Source organism: Triturus cristatus, chromosome 6 (assembly GCF_964204655.1).
Source record: "Triturus cristatus chromosome 6, aTriCri1.1, whole genome shotgun sequence".
Taxonomy (NCBI): domain Eukaryota; kingdom Metazoa; phylum Chordata; class Amphibia; order Caudata; family Salamandridae; genus Triturus; species Triturus cristatus.
This window is the reverse complement of record NC_140589.1, coordinates 1,037,152,105-1,037,176,871: the sequence shown is the minus strand read 5'-3', so window position 1 is coordinate 1,037,176,871 and position 24,767 is coordinate 1,037,152,105. Positions and strand designations below refer to the sequence as shown.

Here is a 24,767-nt window from a genome sequence, read left to right as displayed (position 1 = left end):
GAAAGCCCTACTATAATCTTCACTGCTGGAAATGCACATTCTCATGTGGGTCCTTATTTGTTAAAGTTTGGCACAGGTCCACGCGTGACACAGCGCAACACAATACAGATCACAGCATCGATGTACTAACCAGTTTAAAAGCCAGTATGGTAGGCGCACCTATGAATTGCATTGGGCCATTCAAGTGCCTGCACAACAGTTAGGAAATAAGGGCCATGAGGGGCCTACAGTGAAGGCTTCAGTTTCTTATTTATATTTGATCATATCCTAAGTCCTTCAGTCACCCAAAAAACACCCTTGCCTCTTCTTTTCTGCCAGGCATCAACAAGAAGGCTATGAGGCTGAATGAAACCTTGGGGGGCAAGGACACGACTCCGGAGAAAGGCTTCCCAGAGCTGCAGCGAGAGGTTGACCGGATGATGGCCGAGCTGCGCAAGAGAAAGCTGGATGTACAGAAGGCAGTGGCCCAGGACGAGCTGCAGTGAGTTCAAAGGGAACGAGGCGGCTTTCCCGCGCGGATTACTTTCGAGGCAGAATACCAGTGGGAGTTGTGGAAATTGTAATAAATGTCGTTCACTAACTCTCCCTTCCACTCTTTTGTCTGCACTACCTACTGTAAAACTCCAATCATCTACCTAGGAAAACATATATAATTACCCTCCTTCCTACACATAATCAAGGGGTACAGAGAATTACTTTGCCCTCAGCAAATTGTTAGGATTTAGCACATGTAGGCTTTATGCTTCTCATATTTTCCTAATGTTTTTATCTCATTTCTTGTATGATGGTCTCAAAGATCACAATAATTATCCTTTCCTCCATACGCTACGTAAGAATGATTTCATTCCCTTCAAAATCGTTCTCCATATTTGCTTCTTTTGCTGACAATTTTGCTCCATGGACCGGGTTACAAAGCCTGGAGCTAATAATGTAAACAGGTGTTATCTCTGTATCCTGAAAATAGTATTCTGGATGTGGTAATGTGTGACAAGAATTTCTGTGCACATTTGCTATATTGTGATATGTTCTGTTGTTTTCTGTGATGCTTTGTATTTGTGCTGTATTATTTTTTGGTTTGCACCAGTCTCTGTGTTGCATTCTGTTTTGACTGTTGTTGAGCTGTCTTGTGTTAAGTTTCAGCTGTGGTGTTTTGTTGCTTTCTCTAAGCTATTGTGTTGTGTTTAGTTGTTTATTTTTGATATGTTAACAGACGCTCCTCTATTTCCTGCCAAAAGTAGCATGTGCCTTGAAAGTTCCTGTGACAAGCAAGCATTTACCACTGACTGTCTAACTGTTTCTACCCCAGTGCTCACTTTATGTGATATGGCCCCATGTTTCTCTGCAACGGTCACTTCACCCATTTTCTGTCGGTCATATAACAAGTGTCATAGGATATAATGCACTTATAATATGGAGAATGGGACATCCACCACATGCGGACTATCCTGTCCGCCAAACTCCGAGAAACTCTCTGTTTCTAAACACCAAGCAGAAGAATATTTGTAACCCATGTAGTGCACGTCTGCAGACCTAACTGACATAAAAAATGATAGACACGGTCAACATCAGCCCTTTTGATCTTAAACACTGATGACATGTTTCAACCAGTATTCTGTGAGGTAACGAGTAAAGAAAAGTGAAAGATTCGATCCGGGTTTTTAAGAGATTAGCTGCGAGTAAACAGAGACACACAATTACGTTAAACAGATTTAAAAAAATAATTATTAACCCTCTTGAGTGTTCATCCACTTGAGAAGCATCATAGAAAATGTACAATCTGAATTGGAATTAAAACAGGTGTTAGGACACCAGATGGCAAATTCTCAAACGTGATGACAGCCTCATTCTTTCTTACCATCTATACACTCTTTGTACTTGGAACATTTAAAACTACATTTGATAATTTATTAAATGCTAGTGTTAAAGGCATAAAACGGGAGGCCCAAATGTAATGTCATGTTTACATTTACTATATGAAGGGCCAGATGTACGACCCATTTGTGCATGCGCAAACGGGTTAGCGACCCGTTTGCACATGCAAAAACGAAGAGGGCCATTGACAAACCCTATTTAGAGAGTCGCAATTTATTTGCGACTCACTAAATAGAATTGATGACTCGCAATTAGAAAGGGGCATTCCAAGGGCGTTCCTTCCTAATTGCGACTCGCTATCCTATGTAAAAATGGTTTGCAAACGCCATTGTGGTTGCAAAACACTCGCAATTTACCCCCCTCTTCAAGAGGGTGGTAATGCACTCGCAAATGGGAAGGGGTCACCAGGGGACCCCTTCAACTTTGCAAAGGAAGGCAAAAATATTTTTTAGAGGCAGGCAGTGGTCCCATGGACCACTACCTGCCCTTAAAAAATGAAACAAAAATGTTTTTTGTTTTTTTAAATGCATCCCGTTTTCCTTTAAGGAAAACTGGCTGCATCAGAAAAAAAACTGCTTTATTGAAAAGCAATCCGAGACATGGAGGTCTTCTGAGACCCAGCAGGCCAACATACCTGGGAGGGCTAGCCATTCCTAAGGGGGTCGCAAATTGCGACTGCCTCATGAATATTGATGAGGCATGCTATTTGAGACCCCATTGGTAATCACAAACAGTGTCTCTGACAATGTTGTACATGGCATTTAGCGGCTCACAAATTGCGACTCGCAATTGAGCGCAATTTGCGAGCCGCTAAATGCTCCGGTTGTACATCTGGCCCGAAGTGCTTTTATTAACACTAGGGAGGAGTTTTTTTGTGCTCAAGATCATATTTCTAATTTGTTCTCGGTGTGCCGTATTATATTTTTGTCATGACAATGTTATTGGGTTTTATTGAAAGCAAGATCAGTTCATTCATAACTATCACCATAAAGAGTTGGATAATACAAGCTAAATTATATACTAACGAACCATAACTTTGTCTTTGGTGAGGTGTGGGGACCTTTTAATTAATATTTGTAATGGAACCTACTCTGTTTTCACTTCCTTTTTGTATGGCTTACTCCTTCACACGGCACATCCGATAGACTGTAGTTGTATAACTTCTCTGCAGCTCCTACCGTAACATTATTGCTGCTATCACAGTGTTGTGTCACTGTCACTGGGTAAAGGGCTTGATGAATGAAGAGGCACATCTTGCATGCCCATGCCTGATAATACAAATAAACAAAATACTTTTTCTAAAAGAATAATATGATGTCACATAAATATTTACTCTTCGATTTAGGAGCACTGGGATTGACGCACCCAATATTTAGATGAAGTCACTTAATGATCAACAAAAAATGTTAGGAACTGCAGGAGGACCAAGGGTCTTCTGGTTGAGTAATGGGAATTATTCATCCGAGTGAGGTATTATAAAGGAGCTGGGATACCCTACTCTGAAATGGTTTCAATGGAGGAGGTATTCCACGTAAATTAATATGGAACAGGGATCCGAGAGCCAATGTGGCCTGGTTGGTTTCCAGATTGCTGATCTTTGTACCACTGTGCTCTAAACACCACTTTGATAGTTGATCAACAATTGTACTTATTAATTTATAAATATAAAATGTGCAATTTGTCGCTGCACAGTGTTACAGGTACTCTTTTACCCATGCCATTATCTTCACCAAATCTCTCTGTAACCCTTCTCCTACAATTGACTAACTGTAAGGCCTCAGATTAAGGTGCTATGATTCAGGAACAAATGTATAATCCATAAATAACTACATTTTAAAACCTTGTTGGGCTGGCTTGTTATCGAACTGCATGGGAGCCACTCCTGAACACGTTGGAGAAACATTTAATCTGTTCTTTAGTTTCTAATTTAGAAGCTTTTGCTATTTCACATTTGGCCATAATATTGCTGTTTTAAAAAAATGTTTTGCCAGTCATCATACAATCTGGGCATTAGCCACAAAATATTTGTTTATCATAAAAAAAGGGTACATTTGAGTTGGCTCCATTTTTTCTATTAGTTAGTTATCACCACAATATAATATTATTAGGAGATATGTTTCCTTCTTAGAAATGTTCTATTGAACGTACTATGGCAACTGCAGACCCTAGAAAATATTGGCTGCTACATTCCCAGAACCTAAAGTTCAATCGAGCGTCTATTAGGCCTGTGCACAATCCAAATTAGGAAGGCTGGGCAGGTGACATGGTTCACTGAGTTGGCACACCCATAACTGTTCATTGACTGTATATGCCTTGAGAATGAAACTTTACTGGTAAAGTCTTTGGCCTCACAAAGCTAACTGGTGGATATCTGAACCCTGTCAAACCCTTGCGGGTGGGGTGCATCATGCCCTGGGCAGGATACGACTGACACCACCAGTGTGCTGGGACTGGGCCTCCAATGGGTAGATTACAGGAGCTATTCAGGCCCCAGATACCCCAGACTCCTCTCCGGTGTGACGCCACCCTGGCCTGGGTAGGTAAGGTGGCCCTGCCTGGTACCTGGAGCACTGGCCTGCATAGACCGGGCTTCCCAGGCCATGACTTTGTCCGCCTCTCACTGGGATTACATGAGCTGTTCAGCCCACGGGAGCCCCAGACTCCTCCCCAGTCCAATGCCATCCCTGCGCTAGACCTTAATATTGGGTCCCATCTCTGCTCCACACCCCGGAGGGACACGAGGGTCCTCCCTAGTCTGCAGCCACTATGCTCTGGGTAGGGACTGTCACCCCAGTCCATCGGCAAAGGGTGCCTTTGGTCAGTGCCTTCAACCTTCTTTGTGTCCAAGCCGAGTTAGCTAAGGAGGATTAAGTCCCTATTCAGCGTCCTCTCTCACCTTGGCCTGCCTAAAGAGCCATTTATTCTCAACTATAAAGCCACCAGAGAAGAGAAGACAGAATTAGCTAGGCCAGCAGGCCCACCAGTCAACTGGTCGGCCAGCCTTCAACCGGTCATCTGGTCGACCATCCGCCAGCAGATCATCTGCTCGACCAGCCTGCCAACCAGATGGCCTGGGTCAACCCGGTGACCAGAGTTTCCAGGTGGCAGCCAACAATAAGGTTAGTGCTCAGGAGGCTCCTTCCTTGAGCCACCAATTGGCTTCTTTCCTCCAGGAGACTCCACTGGTGCCTGCTCCAGCTATCTTTGTCACCCTCCTGACCTGAGCTGGATTGTGCCCTCACCCCTGCACATGGTGGCGTAGAGCTGGAGGGAGGGAGGGAGGGAGGGGGAGGCCCCTGTGCCACACTGCATTTGGTGGAGGCAGCCTCCCCTGGACCCACACTTTGGCTCTACTAACAGCCTGGCAGCAAAGAGACCCCAGTGGGTCATGGCACCCACAGACAGAGACAAATCTTACCTCAGAGGATGACTTTAAATAGATCACAGCAAGGTAGATACTCTGCTGCTCACGAAACTCTGACTCGTAATCAGGTCATCGACAAATGATTTAGCATCAGTTGCCCCACAAACATGTGTTGCACTAAGGGTGATGGAGGTGGCCCTCTTCCGTCTGCACTCCAGTCCCCAAGTGAGCAGCTGTATGCACTGGGCAAAACAAGGCTCCACAGCACTGTGGTATTGTAATGGTTTACGGGGGATTCTGACTTAGAGGTGTTCAGTCATGATCCCATAGATAATAACTTTTCAGCCAAGCACATACTCAAATGTCTGATCTATGGTTACTCTCGCACTAAGCAGGTCTACTATTGCAACAAAACATCATCATGAGGGTAAAATTGATCTGACTCATGGCGGTCTAAATTCAGATCACATTCCCTATTAGTGGGAGAACAATCTAATGCTTGGTGAATTCTGCTTCAAAATTATAGGAAGAACAGACATCGAAGGATCAAAAAACAATTTTGGTATGAAAGCTTGGCTGCAACTAGCCAGTTATACCTGTAGTACATTTTATGACACCTGCTTGAAACCCAAAAAGTTTGTAGGATCATGAGGCCCTCACTTCCATGGTCTGTATTCATACTGAAAATCAAGATCTAGCAAGCTCAAACCCCTCTACTCCGCAGGAGGATTCTGTCCTCCCTGAACTCACCTTAGGACACCAACGTTCTCATTTGACAGGTGTTCCTTCCCAGTCAAACTCTCCACATGTTGCTATCCGGGGAGTAGGTTGTACCCAGTGGGCACCAAGCACTTGGACTGAGATGTAAGAGCACCACAGGGCATGCCCCCCACCTCACCAGGTAAATGAAAAACAATAAGAGTAGTGGTATGTCAATAGGTGGCCCAAGAGCTTCCCACTTATACCACACCCCTCTTCAAAGTGACAGACCAGAGTCAAGCTGAACAAGGGGTTCTTTCTACGCTGTTTGTCTCAGCGGTGGATGACTGGTGCTGACTTCCTCCAGCCTCTCCTGCACCTGCATTCCAGAACACATGTGGAAGCTTGAGCAGCTGGGGCAGCATCTAATCCCACTCCTCTAGCAGTTCAAACTGGCTTTGAGAGGGCTTGGCATCTCCACCGAGAGGAGTCGGGGTTCCTCATGGCACTGACTCCTTCCAATCCAGTCTGCCCTGCCACCTAAGACAGGCCACTCCTCAGTCACTTGAAAACAGGGCAGGCTGGGATTTGGCTTAAGAAGTCCCAGATGGCAGAGCCTTTTGGGAGTCGCAGCCCAGGCAGAGACTGCAATTTGGTTACCCTCAGGTGCGTGCTGGGTGAGCATGGGTTTCCACTTGGGAGAACTGTCTCTTGCATCGTGCCTCTCCCAGAGGGCCTAGGGCATCACCTGCCCTGATCCCTCAAATGTTGGTTGGGTCCTCCAAGGTGGAGGAGACGGCCCATGCCCGGTGCTCACCCAAGCGCCCAGCAACCATGGCCCGCTCCACTGGCCAGTACACCCAAGGGTAGGCTCAGGCCTTGTATATTGAGTTCCATCTGGGAGACGCCCAAGGGTTCAGTCTGTTAGTCATTCATTTCGGTGGCTCCATCATTAATGATCCTTTTGCAGGTTCACCCATGGAAACCTTGTTACGACCTTCACTTCATGTTGATTTGATCGCCTTCTTAGCTCTCCACCAGAGCAGTTGCAAACCCCAGTGGGGCTGATCCAAGGATCTCACAAAACCATCCAGTGATGAGAGGTGTGTACAAAGTGCAGGGACTTAATGAACACAAGCTTATGACCGGCAATTAATGGGAATTCTTCGTTTATGGAAAAAAATTGCAATCCCTAAACCCTATCATGAACTGGGTTCTGCAGGTTACCCCCACCTATTAGCAAAGGGTAGACACAGGATGATCCTCTCAGGGTAGCGCATGTGTAGCCCCAGAAATCTGAGTGCATCACAGACCTGTTATTGCTCAAACTCATGTGTCTGGAACCCACATGTCTCTCTAAGAAGGTGAACACAACCACTGGGGGTCATATAACTAGTTATCATGAAGGCATCTCATTCGTATCGAAGTTAACCAGATGAATTGCTCCACCAACTAAGATCGGCCATGCTCCACCGCCCAGAAAGAGTCAAATTAAGCTTTAGGCTCCACTCCTGGTGGTACCCTTCTGTAAATTCCTCTAAGTTTCAGCTTTGCAACCATACTCCACCCAGAACCCAAAGACTTTGGTTTCCCGGAAGCTGCTCAGCAGGAAATGGGAAGAAAACCACCAGATCGCTAGTCAGCATTGTTTATGATTGGAACTACAAATGTACCTGCGTCTTCGAACCTCCAACTTTTTTATCTTGATTAATGAAAACATTCTTGGCAAATGCTATCACTTTAGTTGCCAGTCAATGAATTTTACTTCTTGGGGCATATTATGAATGCCCACAGCCGTCCCTTATAATTATGGCTCCAGTTCCAAAAAATAACAAACTAGAACTGGAGTCCTATTCCATTATGCCTAGCTCAAGCATTCAAGTGACCGGCCTCCTTTGAACACTCTAACATTTTCAAAGTAAATGCTTAAGATCCCCAGGACACTCAGTCAAGACCATCAAAGGGGCACTTGCAATGGACCGCCAGCTTGATCCCAATACCCAACTGCGAGCATTTTAACTGAAGCAACTTTAATATACACTATTGGTGCTGGAATTACTACGGCTGCTGGCACCAGACTTGCCATCAATTGGATGCTCATTATATAATTTAAAGTGTACGCATTCCAAATACAGGACCTCGAAAGGGTCCTGTATTATTTATTTTTCATCACTACCTCCCCGAGTCAAGAGTTGGCAATTTGCGCATCTGCTGCCTTCCTTGGATGTGGTAGCCATTTCTAAGGCTCCCTCTCCGAAATCAAACCCTGACTCCCTGTTGACCATGGTTACCATGGTAGGCACAGAAAGTACTATCGAACGTTGATAGTGCAGAAATCTGTATGTATCGTCGCCATCACAGGGGCATGCGATCAGCTTGAGTTTATCTACAGTCACCAACGAGGCCATGTGAGTCCAGGCTTCTCGTCATCTGAAAAATGCATGCATCCCAGTAGGTCAGTGCTTGTAAACATGTATTAGCTCTAAAAATTCCACAGCTATCCAAGTAACAAATGGAGCAGTCAAAGGAATCATAACTGATTTATTGAGCCATTCACAGATTCACTCTACCAACTGGCATTTCTTACACATGCATGTCTAAATCTTTAAGACAAGCGTATGCTACTGGCAGGATCAACCAGATAACTGCACCTGCTGGATGGGAGGAGGAGCCACATGCTCATCATGGACCAACCTTCAAACCCCTCAGGAGCCTGCTTGTGAGCCCCTGATTGCCGGTCGGGGGCTAAAGGGACAGGGTAGTCACAAGGGCACTGGCAGACCCAGCCTGCTCACAAACAACAAAGGGGAGAGGCAGGCCAAGGTACAGCCGGATCAAGACACAGGGGTGCTCTGCCCCAGCTGGGCAGCTAAGGCAACCCCATTAAATGGTCATTTCAAGCTGCTGCGGAAATGCACTGGATGGAAGGGGGTAATGGACAGTCATGCAGGGTACGGACCATCAGGCAGTATATGTGACTTGTGCCTTCCGACCCATCCACTCTGTTCATACCACTTCACATGCTGCCAAACTGCTTGGCCTTTGCTCTACTGAGTGGCCTCCATAAAAGGCAGACTCCCAAGTCAGACAGGCTGAGCAGGATCTTTGTTTAAGACAACAGTTGTGGTGGGCCACGCAGTCTATCCCTAAGTGAACCAAATGTGGCCAACAATCACAGCACAGTGCTGGCTAAACCAGCCCGAGCAGGCCTGCTCTCTGGGTAGCAGAACTCAGAGCAAAAGCCCAACGGACAGAGCTGGAAACAACCACAGAGTCAGGCCCCTGGGGCCCAAGGTTGGGCCAGCCCAGGCCCTTGCAGCACCTGGGGAGAAAGACCCGATGACAATGGCGTCCCTCACACCTTGTCCCCAGTATTCCTGCTTTTCATGTGATCCATGCACACTGCGGGGGCCATTTGAGCAAGCACATCTGACCTCCTGGAGCCCCGACTGGGCTTGGGGAGTCAAATGAGCCAAAATCTGATCTTCAAGGTAATTCCAGCCATCACAATCACAGTACAGTGGTCCCTAAAATGCCTGCAAGCAGTCCACCTTTCACGAGATGTCAACTTCACATCCCTGCCTGCTTTCCAGGAAGCAAGGCTTGTAGGGAAGGCCCATCGGACAGTTGCAGACTTGGGCCCCCGGGTCCATCTGAAAAAATGCATCCAAACTCCTGAAGCCCTGTCTGAGCTTGAAGAGTCAAATGAGCCCACATCAGGACCTCCAGGGCAACCCAGCCATCTGAACGCGTGATAGCAACTCATTGTGCATGTGCATGTGGTTTGGAGCTAGGTGATGCCTGGACCCAAAGGATGGCTATCTGGTTGCACTGTGACTTGTGAAAAAGGGACAGGGACTCTGAGACCCCGATTCTCGGAGCCCAAGCTGCGTATCAGGCAAGAGGCTATGTGGCAGGGTCTCATGGAGCTCCCTTCCCAGGCCTGGTTAGAGCTTCCGAATCAAGTCAAGCAGGGGCAACCTCCCCGGTCTGATAGGACTTCATTCTATGCACTTTGCAACACAGAGGACTGGATAAGGGAGCCAGGCCCATAAGTTTCCACCCCTGGGCCCATAGGAGCTCTATCCCTGGCCCAGTCAGAGCTCTTATCTCGAGCAAGCAGGGGAGACCACCCTAGGACTGCTAATCCATGTCTGTGTTACTTTAAGACATGGTGGCCCAGGAAAATAGGCCCAGTGCTAGGGTCTTCCACCCGAGGGCCCACCGGGGTTCTAACTCGGGGCCCGGTCAGAGCTTCTGAATTCGGACAAGCAGGGGAGACCTCCCAGATCCTGTGGGATCCCATCCAGGGCATTTTGGGCCAGATGTACGTATCCTATGGTTTGCGATTACCAAATAGCGATTTTTTTTTATTTGCTATTTAGTAATCGCAAACAGCGATGTACAAATGTGTTTTTAACACATTTAGCAAATCCCAGGTGGTCGAAAATAGACTTACCTCATTAATATTCATGTGGTAGATATAGGTTTGGGACCCAATGGGAATCGCAAAAATCACAGGGATGGTAGCCTGCTGTGATCAGCAGACCACCATGTCAGTGATTGCTTTTAAATAAACACATTTTTTTTAACTGCAGCCCATTTTCCTTAACGGAAAATGGTATGAGTTTAAAAATGTAAATTGAAAAGTTTTCTTTTCATTTTTTACGAGCAGGCAGTGGTTTGTGGGGCCACTGCCAGTTCTTAAAAAAAATGCCCCCAACATTCACGAAAGAAAAGGGGTCTCTTGGGGAACCCTTACCAATTGCAAAAGGGCTACCACAAACTCTGATTTAGCCGTAAATGTGAATTTTTTGTAACCACACTTCAGTAGCAAAATATTTACACATACCACTGCGAGTCGCAATTAGGAAGGGACGTCTTAAACACGCCCCTTCCTAATACCGAATCGCAAACTCATTTTACGATTGCTGAATTGCAAATTGGACATTTGTACATGCAAAAATGCTTTTTTGTGGTTGCAAATGGCCAAAATCTGTGAATCTGGTAATTAGTGACCTCAAAAAAGCAACATACATCTGACCCTTTGCAATACGGCAGGCTGGAGAAGGGTGCCCAGGGCCTAGGGCTTCCACTCCTGGACCCATCGGACCTCTGTCCTAAAAAACAATCAGAGATTCTGATTCTGAACCCAGACAAGCAAGGAAGACCTCCCGAGGCATGCGGGACCCCATACCAGGCACTTTGTGACATGGCGGGCCGGCCAAGGCAGCCCAGAGCTGGGGGCTTCCACCCATCAGCCTTCCTGTGCTCTTAACCTGGACCCGGTCAGAGATTCTGAACCAGGCCAAGCAGTAGAAACCTCCCCGGGTCTGCAAGCTGCCATCCCGGGCATGTTGCATCATGGCAGGCTAGAGAAGAGAGTCCAGGGTCTGAGGTGTTTACCCCAGGGCCAGGTTAGAACTTCTCAACTCAGACGAGCTGGGGAGACCTCCCCAGGCCCGTTGGGGCTCTGTCCTGGGACCCATTCAGAGCTTTTAAGCCCAGATAAGCAAGTTAGACTTCCCCAGGCCAGAGGGACCCTGTTCTGGGTACTTTGTGACATGTCCTATCAGAGAAGAGAGCCCAGAACTGGGAGCCTCCACCCCTTGGACCAGTTGGAACTCTGACCTGCGGCATGGGCGGATCTCATCTTGGACAAGCAGCGTAGGCCTCCTTGGGCCTGCGGTACCCTTCCCAGACTCCAAATGACATGTCTGCCCATGGAAAAGAGTCCAGGGCTGAGGCTTCCACCCCTGGGGCCACTGGAGCTCCGAACCAAGGCCCAGTCAGAGCTTCCTATTCCAGACAAGCACAGGAGACCTCCCTGTCCCTGCGGGTCCCCTTGCCGCCACTTTGTGGCTCAGCAGACAGAAACCAGGTCCCTGGGGTCCTTACCCTATGCCTGCAAGCGCACAACCCATTTTTGTAATTTGTTCAGAATGAGGGACAGAGGGAGACATTTGAGAGAATGTTGCCGACCTCCTGGAGCCCTGACTGGGATTCAAGCCCTCATCAGGACTTCCAGGGCAGCCTGGAATTCGGAATACTGAGTCACATGAAGAAAATGACATGTTTTGTTTACCTATTTTAAGTATAAAAAATCACCAGTGAAGTTGCCAAGGCACATTTCACATCAGCGATGTAAGCTTGGTAAAGGACTCCTAATTTGAATTATGTTCATGCCTAGTGCCTATACAAGCCTTGATCACTTAAAGATCTCTCCAGTGGCATCAACATTCTGAATGACTCCAGCATTTCTTTATGGTTTCATAATTTCATTCATTTACACTGTTGCATAAGTGACTTTTGGAATATTGTAAGAAGTCATGTAAGGCTTCCCAATTGCACTCACCAAAGATTTTGAAGATTTTAAAAATGATGTTGCCAAAATTCCATCAGGCACTGCGAAAAGAGAGCATGTTATTCCTATCTAGTGACACCTGCCCCCTTGTAATAGTGAAAAAAACATTACAACATAACCCCTCCACAGGACAGACCTAGCTACTTTCTCTAGTTATCTGTAAATAAGCAGCTTCTTACTTTCCAACTTGATTTTGGTGTTAGGCAACATGCTAAGACTCGTTTCTCACCTTGAGTGAAGGCATCCTAATTCCATTCTGCCTAATGGGTCAAGGAGATCAAAAAATCTAAAGTGGTTCATGCTAATATCGTCTTACAGTAGGATACTCCCTTGCAAGGTGTGCTAGTATTTTAATGCCATGTTGAGCTAGTATTTTCATGTTAGTTTCTGTGTCATCTTTTCTTACAATGAAAGTTTCTTTAACCCCTCACATTCTGTATGCATGATGACACACACTTCCGCACACACACACAAAAACACTTATATGGTACGAATTTCAGAGTGGATGTGGATTTGATGCATCAGTGTGAATTAAAGGAAACACACTATTGAGAACTACAAGGAAAAGGTGACCGAGGGAGGTGTTAAAAGGGAAAATCATTCCTGCAGCTTGTAAGGACTACCCAGACGAAGTACGAGAAAGGCAAGCATACACATCAAGGTGACATATTGACTATAGTCTTCATTAGACATAACATCTCCACCTGAATTATGCTTGATGGCTTGCTCATGGGTCAGTTTCTGTGCCTGCTATCTGCTCAGATAGGTTTCATTCAGCCCAGCCACACTGAGGTTGGTCATTTGTAGTTGGTAGGAAATGACAAATGTCCCACTAAAATCTGATTGATTAGCCCTATCAAGACCCTTATTTTTACTGACCATGTGATGTTTATTTGACATGGTGGTGTTGTTCTTGTCCCTCTAATATTTATTGGCCCAGACCAGGAAGGATTGGACATTTTACCTAATCTATGTCCTGACATTGTTCTCACAAACATGCTGTCTCCTGTTTCTGATTGCAGAGCTGCAGAAGGTCTTCTGCTCAAGGTAACGAAGCAGTTCATTGAGCCCAGGGAGAAGAACCAGGAGATAAAAGATGAGGTTAAAGATAAGCTGGCAGCTTACAAAGGCAAACTGGATGATGCCTGGGACCTGCTGAAGGAAGCCCGGGGAAAGATCAAGGAGGCTGACCGCTTATCTGCAATTAACCAGCGAAACATGACTGACCTGGATGTAAGTATTGCTGGTGTGGCATTTTATCAAATAACTAAAACATTGAAAACCAATTGGTTGGTAAAAACGACGTTAAAAGAAATCGCACTCCAGTATCAAACACATTTTCAAGTCTGCAGATAAGTAACTTCCCCTAGAGAAAAGGGGCCCAGAATGTGTAACTGGGTGTCAGCTTTAACTTTTTAATGGGGGGCTCGTTGCCTGGCAGACCCTACAACAGCATTACACACTTCACATTACTAATTGGTGGGGCGTCTGCCAGTATCGACCCCTGGCATCAGGCTGGACTGGGAACCCAAAGCACCCCTGGCAATTGTTTCGGACCAGCCTCTGAGAAGGGGGGGCGGAAGTTGTGCAAGTGTAAAGCACCGCTTCTTTTGTTACTGGGGGCGGATATTGTAGCACCGCACCAAAACTGACCCCCAGTAACAAAAGCACCCCCCACCACTGCAAAACCAGCCCCTAGCCTTCCAGCCTACGGGGGAAACGCCCGACGCCTGCTACGGCCAGTCTGGCCCTGCCTGGCTTTGAAGATCCCTCCTGTCACCAGTCAGCAAGTGGGCATTACTAGATAGGGGCATTGCTTTTGTAATGATATCGCTCCACGCAAGTGTGAAAGGGACTATTGTTTTCCATATTTAGCTCAGCCAAAATGTGACTTGTGTTGTGGGCACCAGCTGGCTGTAATGGTAAACTAAGGCAGTCCTTTTGGTCTTTTTCCTAACCTTCAATAGCAGTGAAGAGTTTGTTTTTGTGCTCAATCTCTGCTATTGTGTGCATTATTCATGAATGGAAACACTGGCACTATTCTTTCGTTAGGAGCCCACAACATTTTGTATGAAAAAAGATGCATAGATTGAGTCTTAATTTTCCATGTGCTTTGCTAGATGTCTCCCAGTTTAAAGTAATTGCTTTTTGAGAAAATTAGCAAATGAATTATCTTTCTTTTGAGTTTTGTGAGAAATAAAATAAAGCAAAAAACATATTTTGCAGCAAAAGTATGATATACGTCTCCGGTGAATAATGATTATTCTTAGGTTAAGCTGCAGCTACCTTTAAATTTTTCTATCCTCTTGCACCATTCCATTAACCTGGATAAAATGTATTTAGTGCAGTGAAACGCTACATTTCACGTAGTAATGTATCAAGTTCGGAAATTATCAACTCTGTGAAGATGTTAGTCAGTGAGCTTCTCAGAGCAGTTAGAATTTCCTTTTAGGAATTTTCACCTATTTTCCCCTTTGCCAAATTTGTGAAATTAACAAAATATCTGAGTAAAAAAAGACGCTTCTCTAATAAACACTGTATTTGAAAAATAAACAAAACTCAATTTAATGATAATAGTTGCGATTTTTTTTTTAAATAGTTCTCACTTCAAACCTGATTCCATTCCTGTGCAAAAGTAATGGTCATAGAACTAAATTGTACAAAGGTCGCAAAAATCTTTTGTTACTTTTGAAGAAGAAATGTCCACAGTGGTTACTCATAAATCAAATCTCTGGACTCCAGAATTCTACATTATTTTTAGTGCAGTGAATTGTAAAAAAAACCAGTTTTTTCGAGTGCATCGTAGGAAACGCTGTTTGCGAAGCCTTTCTGTTATTCCCTCTCCCTAATTTCCATAGTTGATTAAATGTTTACTACAATCAGGAGCAGATTTATCAAAATATCACGCAGCGCAGCGAGACACCTTGCTGCGCTGCGTTGCATGGCAAAGATTGGGCAGGAAAGCGCCATATTAAACATATGGTGCTTCCTGTCTGCTCCTTGCACTGGCGCGCTATGTGCTTCCTAGCGCCATCGTGCCATAGTGCAAGGGTGTTTGCGTTGCAGGCAGTGTTGTTTTTCTGCAGGAAGGGACAACTTTCTGCACATAAACAATCATCTGAGGCGTTTTCATTCTTTCTCTGTGTGCTGCAGAATGCAGCATATAGAGAAAGAGGAAAAATCGAGGAGAAGTGATGATATTTCTCCTCATTAGGCCTCCCCTGGGAAGGCGCAGCATTTTGACACATTCCCAGGTCTCCCTGTCTCTCATGATAAATCTGGGTCTCGCTTTATCACACTACAAGGAAAACGTTGGGATATTTTGTATCGGGCTCTTAAATTGGGGCTCTGCGGGTTAAACTTCTTGCAGACAATGCCATTACTGTGATGTTACTTGGAACCAGAGTTTTAGTTTATATATTGTTTAACTTGAAGTTTGAGTGTAAGAATCCAGGTGCTTACTGGATGGCAAACTTGTGACAAAAAGGTTGCCACATGCGATTTACACTATTCTAATCCACATACTATTGTGCATTGCACAATCCTTGGAATAAAATGTCATATATAACTGATTGAAATCAATGAAAAGATACTTGGAAAAAAATACGGTGATAGAAGGTATACAACACCGCAACACCACACTTGCAGCGGTGGCCCGCACAGGTAAGTGCAGTGGGGCCGTGGGGTGGGACGTGGCAGGGTGGGAGGGGGAGAAGTTGACAGACAATAGAGTAGGTATAATTAAATAAATAAATAATGCCTAGTCCGTCTTCTGTCGGCTTCCCCCACTGCCGCACCCTGCCTGGCACTACCGCCCTTACCTGTGCCAGCCACCACTGCACACTTGGCAATAACCCCCAGTCTTGCCCATACATGCACACATACAAATATACACACACATGCGAACACACATGTTCTGTACAGACTTTGGTTTGAGGCTTCTATGATGAAACGCAGGAAATGCATGAGTAATTACTGATTATGTGGCAGAGAACTTTACTTAGAAATTAGACATTAGTCGCCCAGCAGTACAGTTAGTTCTTAATTTGAACCTTCAAAACTGTATTTGGGATGGTCTAAAAAAAAACCCTAAGCACAGTCTTATCTATGCTCTTTTGGGTATCTCTCCTGTGACTGTCAAAATTAGAGTGAAAGTGGTAAAGCTACCTAAAGGGCGGCATCACTGATAGAACATAATGGTCATGGCAAGGTGAGTCACCTCCTGCGATGTTAGACTGCGAGCCATACCACAGCCCCCACAATCATTTCTCCAGACTTTGAAGATCCCACAGATTGTCCCATAATCTTTGTTGTAGCTCTTGAAAAAACACAATAATTTTCTATAAAAACTAAATTAAAATTGATACACTCAAACAATTATTGACAGCGGCAGAATATTTTTGTGTGCATGCAGCTGGTATGATAACACAGTGACTTAAAGTTCCTACTGCAGTTGTGCAACTTAAGGTGCATATCGGTGGGCCAATGCATCCAGGCATCTTTACAAAGTTAATCAAATTACTACCACTTAATTAGATCCTAGTTACCCATAAGGGAAAATATCCGATTTGCTACCGTATTTTTTGTGTGATGGATGTATAGTATCAAATACATATGATAGGGCAGTAATTGTTTCTCTCCATCGTTGTGTTCCAATAGATTATAGTAATACCTGTTACTTATGGTAGTGATAGTGGTGAAAACGGTGGTAGAAAGCACTATATAAGAATACAAGATGACATTACGTACAATCACTATAATATTTAGTGAGCATGCACTTTATTAGGAGGAAGAATTGCCCAAGTATATGCTGGTGACTGTCATATTCAGCGTTTCTCACTCACTGAGAATGACAAAAGAAGATATAGCATTTCTGATAACATCTTGTAATGGAAAATGCATGTATGTGGTACAAGGTACTTAAAATAGACTTTGTACATTGGAAAAGAGGAATAAGACACCCTATTCTGCCAGAAAGAAATGGTAATAGGGTATTAAATATTCATCTATGTTAATTATGAAAATCTAATGAAAGCAATGGAAACTGGTTGCATGTATGTATATGGTATTTCTGTAGCATGGAGAGCTCTCCACAGGGTTGAAAACAAGCATAAAGTCAAAGAATGATATGAGAGGTAGCTGGTTTGTGGTCAGTTATTGGGTTGTAATTTAGTGTTCTTTAAAGAGGTGCATATTCAACTCTTCCTGAAATTGGTGCAGCGTTGGGGCAGTCCAGCTAGTTATGAGGATGCTGTTCCAGATCCTGGATTCATAAATGGAAAAGGCTTGCACCCTTATTTTTTCTTTTTATTACTTATTAGTTTACAGTCTTATGATGTCCATGCTACAGAATGCAGAGAACAACCCGCCGTTATGAGCTAGTCTGTGAGCAAGATTGCTGGTCGTGATGGCTTTGTTAATGATGTAGTTGGTATTAAAGATGGAGCAGGCGGGCAAGGGGCCTATGGACTTTAATCAGGATGGGGGTGATGTTATCATATCTCTTCAGGCCCGAGATGAGGCATGCTGCAGTGAGTAAGAAGCTCTTAAAGCATACCAATGTGAAGTCTGTGACGCCATAGAGCAGGACATTTTGAGTGATTTACATACGCATTTTCTCTCATACACTTTTGAGTAACTTTAATACTTTTTTTATATTGACAAAATCTAAGTGCAAAATTTCTCAAAAGAGTAGACTTACAAGTCTGCACCACCTGAAGGGAATTAACTTATGAATGTAAATTTCCTCAAAAAATAAACAGAAGTAAGTCGAGACCCACACTTGGCCAAGTTCTGGTACTGCAACAACCTACCATAGAAAATAATGGACACAGAGACTTAAATGTGAACCCCCTAGGAGATAATGTTAATCTGAAATAAATTATTTAAAATTGCTACAAAAATAAGTACATACAATTTGATGTAAAAATATTTAAAAAATACATATTTGTATTCAATTATAAAATATTTTATTAGCGTTTTTGTATTTTAAAAAAGATGTAACAATATATGAAATTAAATAGATTTTAAATTATTTAATGTATTCTATATATAACTTTAATTATGCATAATCAGATAATTTTTTAGTTCAGGTATGAATCTATTTTTTATTTAAACTTGAGAAAAATTCTTTTAGTGCAATTCTTTTTAACATTAATTAAAGATTTATTTCAAATTTTTATTAGCATTCTTATATGTTTTTTCTTTAGTTCTACATTTATAATAATATATAAAATTATTTTACATTAATATTTAACATACATTTTGTTTAAAAACATTTGCCAAGTTCACTAAATGTTTTTAATTTTCCCCATGCTTAACAATATCAAGATCTCTCCATTGGGGGGACATCTCCCTGCTGTAAATTACAGGGAAATTCTATGGAGATCTCCACCCCAACTACAGAATCTCCCTTTGGTAAAGTGTAGGCAAAAGTTAAAAAAAAGTTTGTTATACTTGGAAAAAGTTTGTAAAAATATTTGTATGTTAAATATTAATGTAAATTAGTTTTATATATATGTATTTAAATATAGAAAATAGATGCTATAGCACTAATTACCACACTTTGGAGTAAAAAAAAGAATTCATATACATATATTAAATTATATTAATATTATTTTTCCTAACTTTAGATTACATGTTATTATGCATTAAGAATTATTAACAATGATATTTAAAATTAATTTAAAGTAATTTAAGTGTACTTAGGAACATTTATTGCTACATTAATTTTAAAATGCTATGAAGGTTATTAAGAATATTTTATAATTAAGTAAAAAAGTACAACTTTGTACATTTTTAACATTGAATTGTATATCTTTTAAATTATGTTATTCAATGTAGAATTATTTTCAATAGGTTTAATTTTAAGTCCCCAACTCCAATGATTTCAATGGGAAGTTGCTACAGTACCAGTGGGTGGCCATTTGTGGTAATGGGCTTACATCTGCTCTGAGCTAAAGTAATTTACTTTTGTTTTGTGTCTCTTTTTGGCTGTGGTTACTTTAGAAGTGCAGTTTGTGAATAGCAATGGGCTGACTCTTTTATGTGAGGTTGTATGTAGCTTCCTAAACCACTCCTTAAAACTCTTTTAACTCCTCCTTACTCCTCCCTATTCCCTTTACCTTTAGTAGCAAGTATTCCAAATCTCTCAGCCACTAACCTCTGCCCTTCGCACATTTACTACTGAAATGTGTGTGAAGACTCTGCACTCGGGGCAGAGATGTCCGTATAGAAAAAGATAGGAGAGGTGTAGGCATAAATGCTGCATGTAGATTTGACAATAGCATTTTATAGCATGTTTTGTAGTATTACAAACCGTATATCAAAATGCAGTTTGTGAATAGGCTCCTAACTCTTTGCCTGTGTTTCCTCTTTTTTTCTGTTCACAAAAGGTCTGGGACCAGACTCTGCTTTCAGCATGCCTGTAAGTGGCCACATGTGGTCTTAGGTTTTACCCCATCTCTCCAAAATGCTTCATCTCAGATGAAATGCAGCAATGCTAAGTTGCAAGTGTGTGCCTTTTCACGCACACTGTAGCTCAGAATGGAGTGAATTCGCAAATCTGGGCTTAATCTCTCAATCCTCTAGGTCCGTCTTTAGCCAAGACCTTTTATATATAATATGCTTAGTTCCCCATTCTATAGTACACATTATTTGGACAGTCGGTCAGGCCACCATACTCACTGGCTAACTTTACTGAGAGTGACAGCTTTCCTCCATGTCAGAAGTAGCACATTCTCCCACAAAGTAGTTCCTTTCAATACCTGGCACTCCTATGGCAATATGTGCTTTTTGAGACCAAAACGATATATGTTTCCCTTTAGTATTTTTTTTTGGTTGACTGAGGGCCCAGCAGTTTCTCTAACTATAATGTTTTTCAAAATCCATGACAAAACAAACACTGACAAAGACAAAAGGTTGGCAACAAAATCAGATCTGTTGACTTTGCCAATGCATGTTTATCTTTATGTTCACTCGTCAGTGCAATGCTCATACTACGGCAACAGCATCTACAGTGATATTACACTGTACTCCTCTTTGCCAAAATTGAGGTTTTAATGTAAGTTGATGCTATAAGTACCTGTTCCCTCGTAAGGTTTTCAATGAAGATAAAAACCAATGTGATTGCACTTGAGTTTAGTCATCTTTTCAACATGAGTTCAATAATGAACCTACTTTCCTTTCAGCCTATCAGGAGAACATTCCTGTTTGTTATTTCCCTGAGCCTCCAGCTGCCCAGTTTGCCCCCGCCTCTACAGACCTCAAAAGACTAAGCGAAGACATACAGATCAATAGTATAACAGAATATTGCAATTACTGACCCATACCTGTTTGCCAAGCATGCTGTTAGTGAAAGAACATGGTCAGAAGAAGGCTGGTCTAAACAGAAATTGAGCATTTCTGTAGGCAGGTCTGTGCATATTCTGAGGCAATAGAATCTGCTGGTGGCGAGCCAGTCAGTCACCATGGAGGTAGAACCTGAGTAAATTCCTCTCAGGCCTGCGTGCCTGTTGAAAGTCGGTGATCGTTTTACAATTCCCCTGACTTTCCTACAGGTCAGTCCACCACTATATGATTGCTGTTCTTATACTCAGGAATATATAGCCGTATATGAACATTTGTGAGTTGTGAGTGGGATCTCATGAGCAGTAAGTGTACACAGCCTAGGCTCCGGACAGAAGCCCCTTCATTTCTTTTAACACCCTACTCACTGCCACTGCTCCAGTTACTTCAAGCCCTTCAAGTGCTACCCTCTCCTCTAGCTGAGCAATCTGATAAAACTGAGAAAACAGAACATTGTTACATCTGATTAACGCCAAGGTCCCAACTCCCTATAATGATTAAGAAAAGGCCGAAACAATCACTTTGATTCACAAACCACTGATAAATTTGACAACTCACTCAAGCAGTGATCATCTGCTGTTCAAACCTGAAATTATGCTTCCAAAGGCCTATTTTTCACAGCAAAAATGTGCACAACATAACTCTACACTCGAAGCACTGCCGCTTTAACCAGAAGTATACTGCAATCCTCTGTGCTTGATGGTCAAGATCTGGGGGAACAACAACTATTCCAGCATATTTGACTGATTACTCCTTCCTCAACTTAAAACACCAGGAGGAAATCAGACTTTTTATATAGATGTCTTTTAAATGTTTTCTCTCCTGGTACTACAGTGACATTACTTGCTGAATCCATGAAGGTCTAATCATTTAAATAATTGTTATTATAAATTCTCGCCTATGGTTTCGTAGCCCAAATTATATTTTTGGTAGTCTGCACCAAAACATGGCTCTTAATCCTTTTTAAGACTGTTGATGGAATATGTTAATGAACATGCATAATGCTATGTATATATAGCACTTTTTATTAATCCTGCACAATAAACTTACTTACCTTTCCTCTAGTACACATAGGTAGTTGTTTATGGAATGTTTGCATAAAGAGAAAATGAATAATGCGAGAAGTCGAGAGGTTGTGTCTTAGCTTGTCTTATATTATGCAGCCTTACCATCCAGCCGTACAATAATTTCTACAATGAGAAGCTAGCCTTGATTCACTATGTCTCTTTTTCCCATCAGAATGAACCCACTCTGCTACTTTTATCTCTTTCGAGAAAGTACGTTTAGGGTCATAATCTACCAGGCTTATATCACCCATTGTGCTAATTGTATCATCAGTGTAAGGGAGGAGCTTGCACCAGAATTCTGAAAAAATATAATAACAAAACACAACTGCTGTTGTGTTTAAGGACTTGTTAACAGGGATTTTAATGTCAATTGATTAAATTCTATGCCACCCGTCAATGACTTCTCCTCTCCACAAATATCCGTAGACTGTGTCCCGAACATCACCTCTGATCACAGTGAAACAGTAAGGTTATAGAAATAAACTATTAGTTAGATTTCCTATAAAGGAAAGCAAGATCTTCTAGTAGTAGGAATAGATACCTCTAGATAAATGTTTTTTCATCCCTAGTGGTGTGGAGAGGAAATTAATTCAGAGGTACTCAGTCTGGGGTTACTCTTCATCGTACAGCAGCGCTTAAGTATTTAGCTCCTGGGATGCCGTCTTACCATTGTTGGTTTTGCATTAGTATGGAAGGATGGATTTGGTCCTTGTATAAGAAAAAGGCCTCGTATTCTCTATATATTACTCGTGTGAGTGAAATATTCTCCATATATTACTCGATTGAATGAAATATTCTCCATATATTACTCATTTGAATGACCTGCTTGTCGATGAAGGCAGTTAATACACCCCAGGGGCTACTGTGTCAGTTGGGGGTACACTGTGGTTTCCTGAAAATATTGGAACAACGCCTACCTTTTGGGCTGCTGTATTTACACTGGTGTTCCCAGTGTTCAACCTGGTGTCCTTTGGCATGATTCTCTGACTGTTGTAAAATGGCACCCATTGTGTTCATGCCCCAGCCCAATCAAGTGAACAGGAACAGACGCTACAGGAAGCTGTTAAAAGTGCAAGCTACAACAATGGTCCTGGTGCCATACCTGTAAACTGTGCAGTACAAATGCTCTTCCTTTACAATTTTGATACAGAACTGGTACTGCTAAGGTCGCACACTGGCTGGTGAAACCCGATCCTTTCTTTTCTTTGAACAACATTGAGCAGAGTGGCTTTGGGTGCACTATCTGTTGAGCCCCTGGCCATTATAACAACGCAGTTTGGGGTGCTGTTAGCCCCACCTCAGTTTTGTTTTGATCTCTATAAGGCTGCACAGCTTTGCCCGGTTGAAAAGGGTGACAAGCAGTAATCTAAGCTCTGATTCCGGGAACTGACAGTTTGCCTCTTCTGAGGAGGAAGGGGCTCGGAAGCCTGGAAAAGTAGAGCTTTAGTGACAATCATAAGTTTCCTGTGACATTAAAAGCATGCTTGCCAAGCAAAAACCAGGTATCGAGGGCATTGCTACTAAACTGGATGCTGTCATATGCAAGGTTGAACACATCCTGCAAGAGTGGCCAATTAGGACGATAGGATCAGACAGGAGGAATATTGGTTTCGTGCATTGAAGATGTGGGCGCTGCAACCATCGGTGCTATCCATAAACTGGATTCACAAATGATTCAGATCCAGGTGAAAGTAGAGCACTTGGACGGACGACAGAAATAATATCCAAATTATCGGAATAGAAAAAAAAAGCAGAAACATCGCGACTCTGTTGAGAATCTCTTAAAAACCTGGTTTTAGGAGTACTCCTTTTCTGATCGCTTTACTGTTGAAGGAGTGCACCAACAGCTTGTGTCATGGACAGTGCCTGGGAGACGTCTTAGACAAGCAAAAACAAGGCTGCTCAGGCGGCGCTAGGTGGCGCCAGTGCGGAATGGCTGCCTTCTAGAGGAGCTCCCGCAGGCTGATGCAATCATCCGTTATTTATCCTCTTCCCTCGTCTGAAGTCTGGCTGGCATCCACCGAATGTCTAGCTGATCGACTGGTGACCCTTGCGGTGCTCGCTGGGGGCCGCGAAAGGCTTCGTGGTGGCAGATCCCAGCCCTGAAACTCGGCGGCGGAGAGCGGTGGTGCCTCGCCTGGAGCTGATAGGCGGCGACGCTGGCAACGCGAGCGGCCGGAGCTCCACGCGGCGGATAGGCCACAGAACGACGCCCAGAGGAGGCCGCCGTTTCTACGAGGGACGCTGACGGCCACCTGGACACTGACATGAGCTCACCACATCGGGCAGATACACACGGAAGGTACGAGGTGCGGCCCGTGCTGAGGGGTGTCAGTGGTGTGGTCCGCTTCCAGGACTGTGGTCAGAGGACTGCTGGCGGGTGTCCCGCTTGTAGCCCTTGGCGGGAGAGTTGTGGACCTGGCCGGAGCGGCGGGGGTGGAGGCCCGCCCAGTGAAGAGGCGAGCGGACACGACGGCAGCAGCGGAGATGGTCATCGCCCCGAGCTGAAGGCTCCGTGACTGGTGGGGTAGCAGACGGCCAAGGCTCTAAAACTCACGACGTGCATGGCGGCTTACGGTGAGGAGGAGGTACACAAGCGCAGCTCTGTGAAATCTTAGCCAAAAGTGAGTGGCGTCTCTGGATATGGAGGAGCGGTGGTGTTGGACGAGGTGAGGGGGGGACCCTATCCTTGTGGATCCATACGTGCGTTGCAGAGTGCAGTGAACACTGGACAATTATCGGGGAGAGCCGATGGAGCTACAGACTACATAGGCTGTTGGCCGCATGCGCCGGGTGGGGAGAAAAGAGCAAGAGTGGATACGCAGTCCTCTGTGGCCCGAGCGGATTACTCGCTCCCTCTGGGCATTGAAGGTTGTAATTGTGCCCGTGGAGTGGCGTGACGGCTCCTGTGAGTGTTGGACGAGGCCCTGAGACGAGTCGCAGAAGGAGACCCGAGGTCAGTGGTGGCGGTATGGGTCGTGGAGGGACTGTGGGGGGGTTCGGCGGTCACCGGTGGATGGGCAGGACTGAGAGGGGTGCATTGACCTGTGTGCGG

General features: G+C 44.0%; 1 protein-coding gene and 1 pseudogene across 6 annotated transcripts in view; one reads left to right on the top strand and one right to left on the bottom strand.

Annotated features, from left to right (window-relative positions):
- Positions 1-24,767, top strand: part of LAMA2 (laminin subunit alpha 2) — a 3,129,796-nt gene that overhangs the window by 2,410,869 nt on the left and 694,160 nt on the right. For all 6 annotated transcript variants that reach the window (XM_085611831.1, XM_085611827.1, XM_085611830.1 and 3 more), the window contains 2 exons: positions 319-481; positions 13,322-13,532. In XM_085611831.1, the coding sequence (XP_085467957.1) occupies positions 319-481; positions 13,322-13,532 (374 nt within the window). The remainder of the gene's footprint in view (positions 1-318; positions 482-13,321; positions 13,533-24,767) is intronic.
- On the bottom strand, positions 6,889-8,579 carry LOC146820954 (18S ribosomal RNA; annotated as a pseudogene).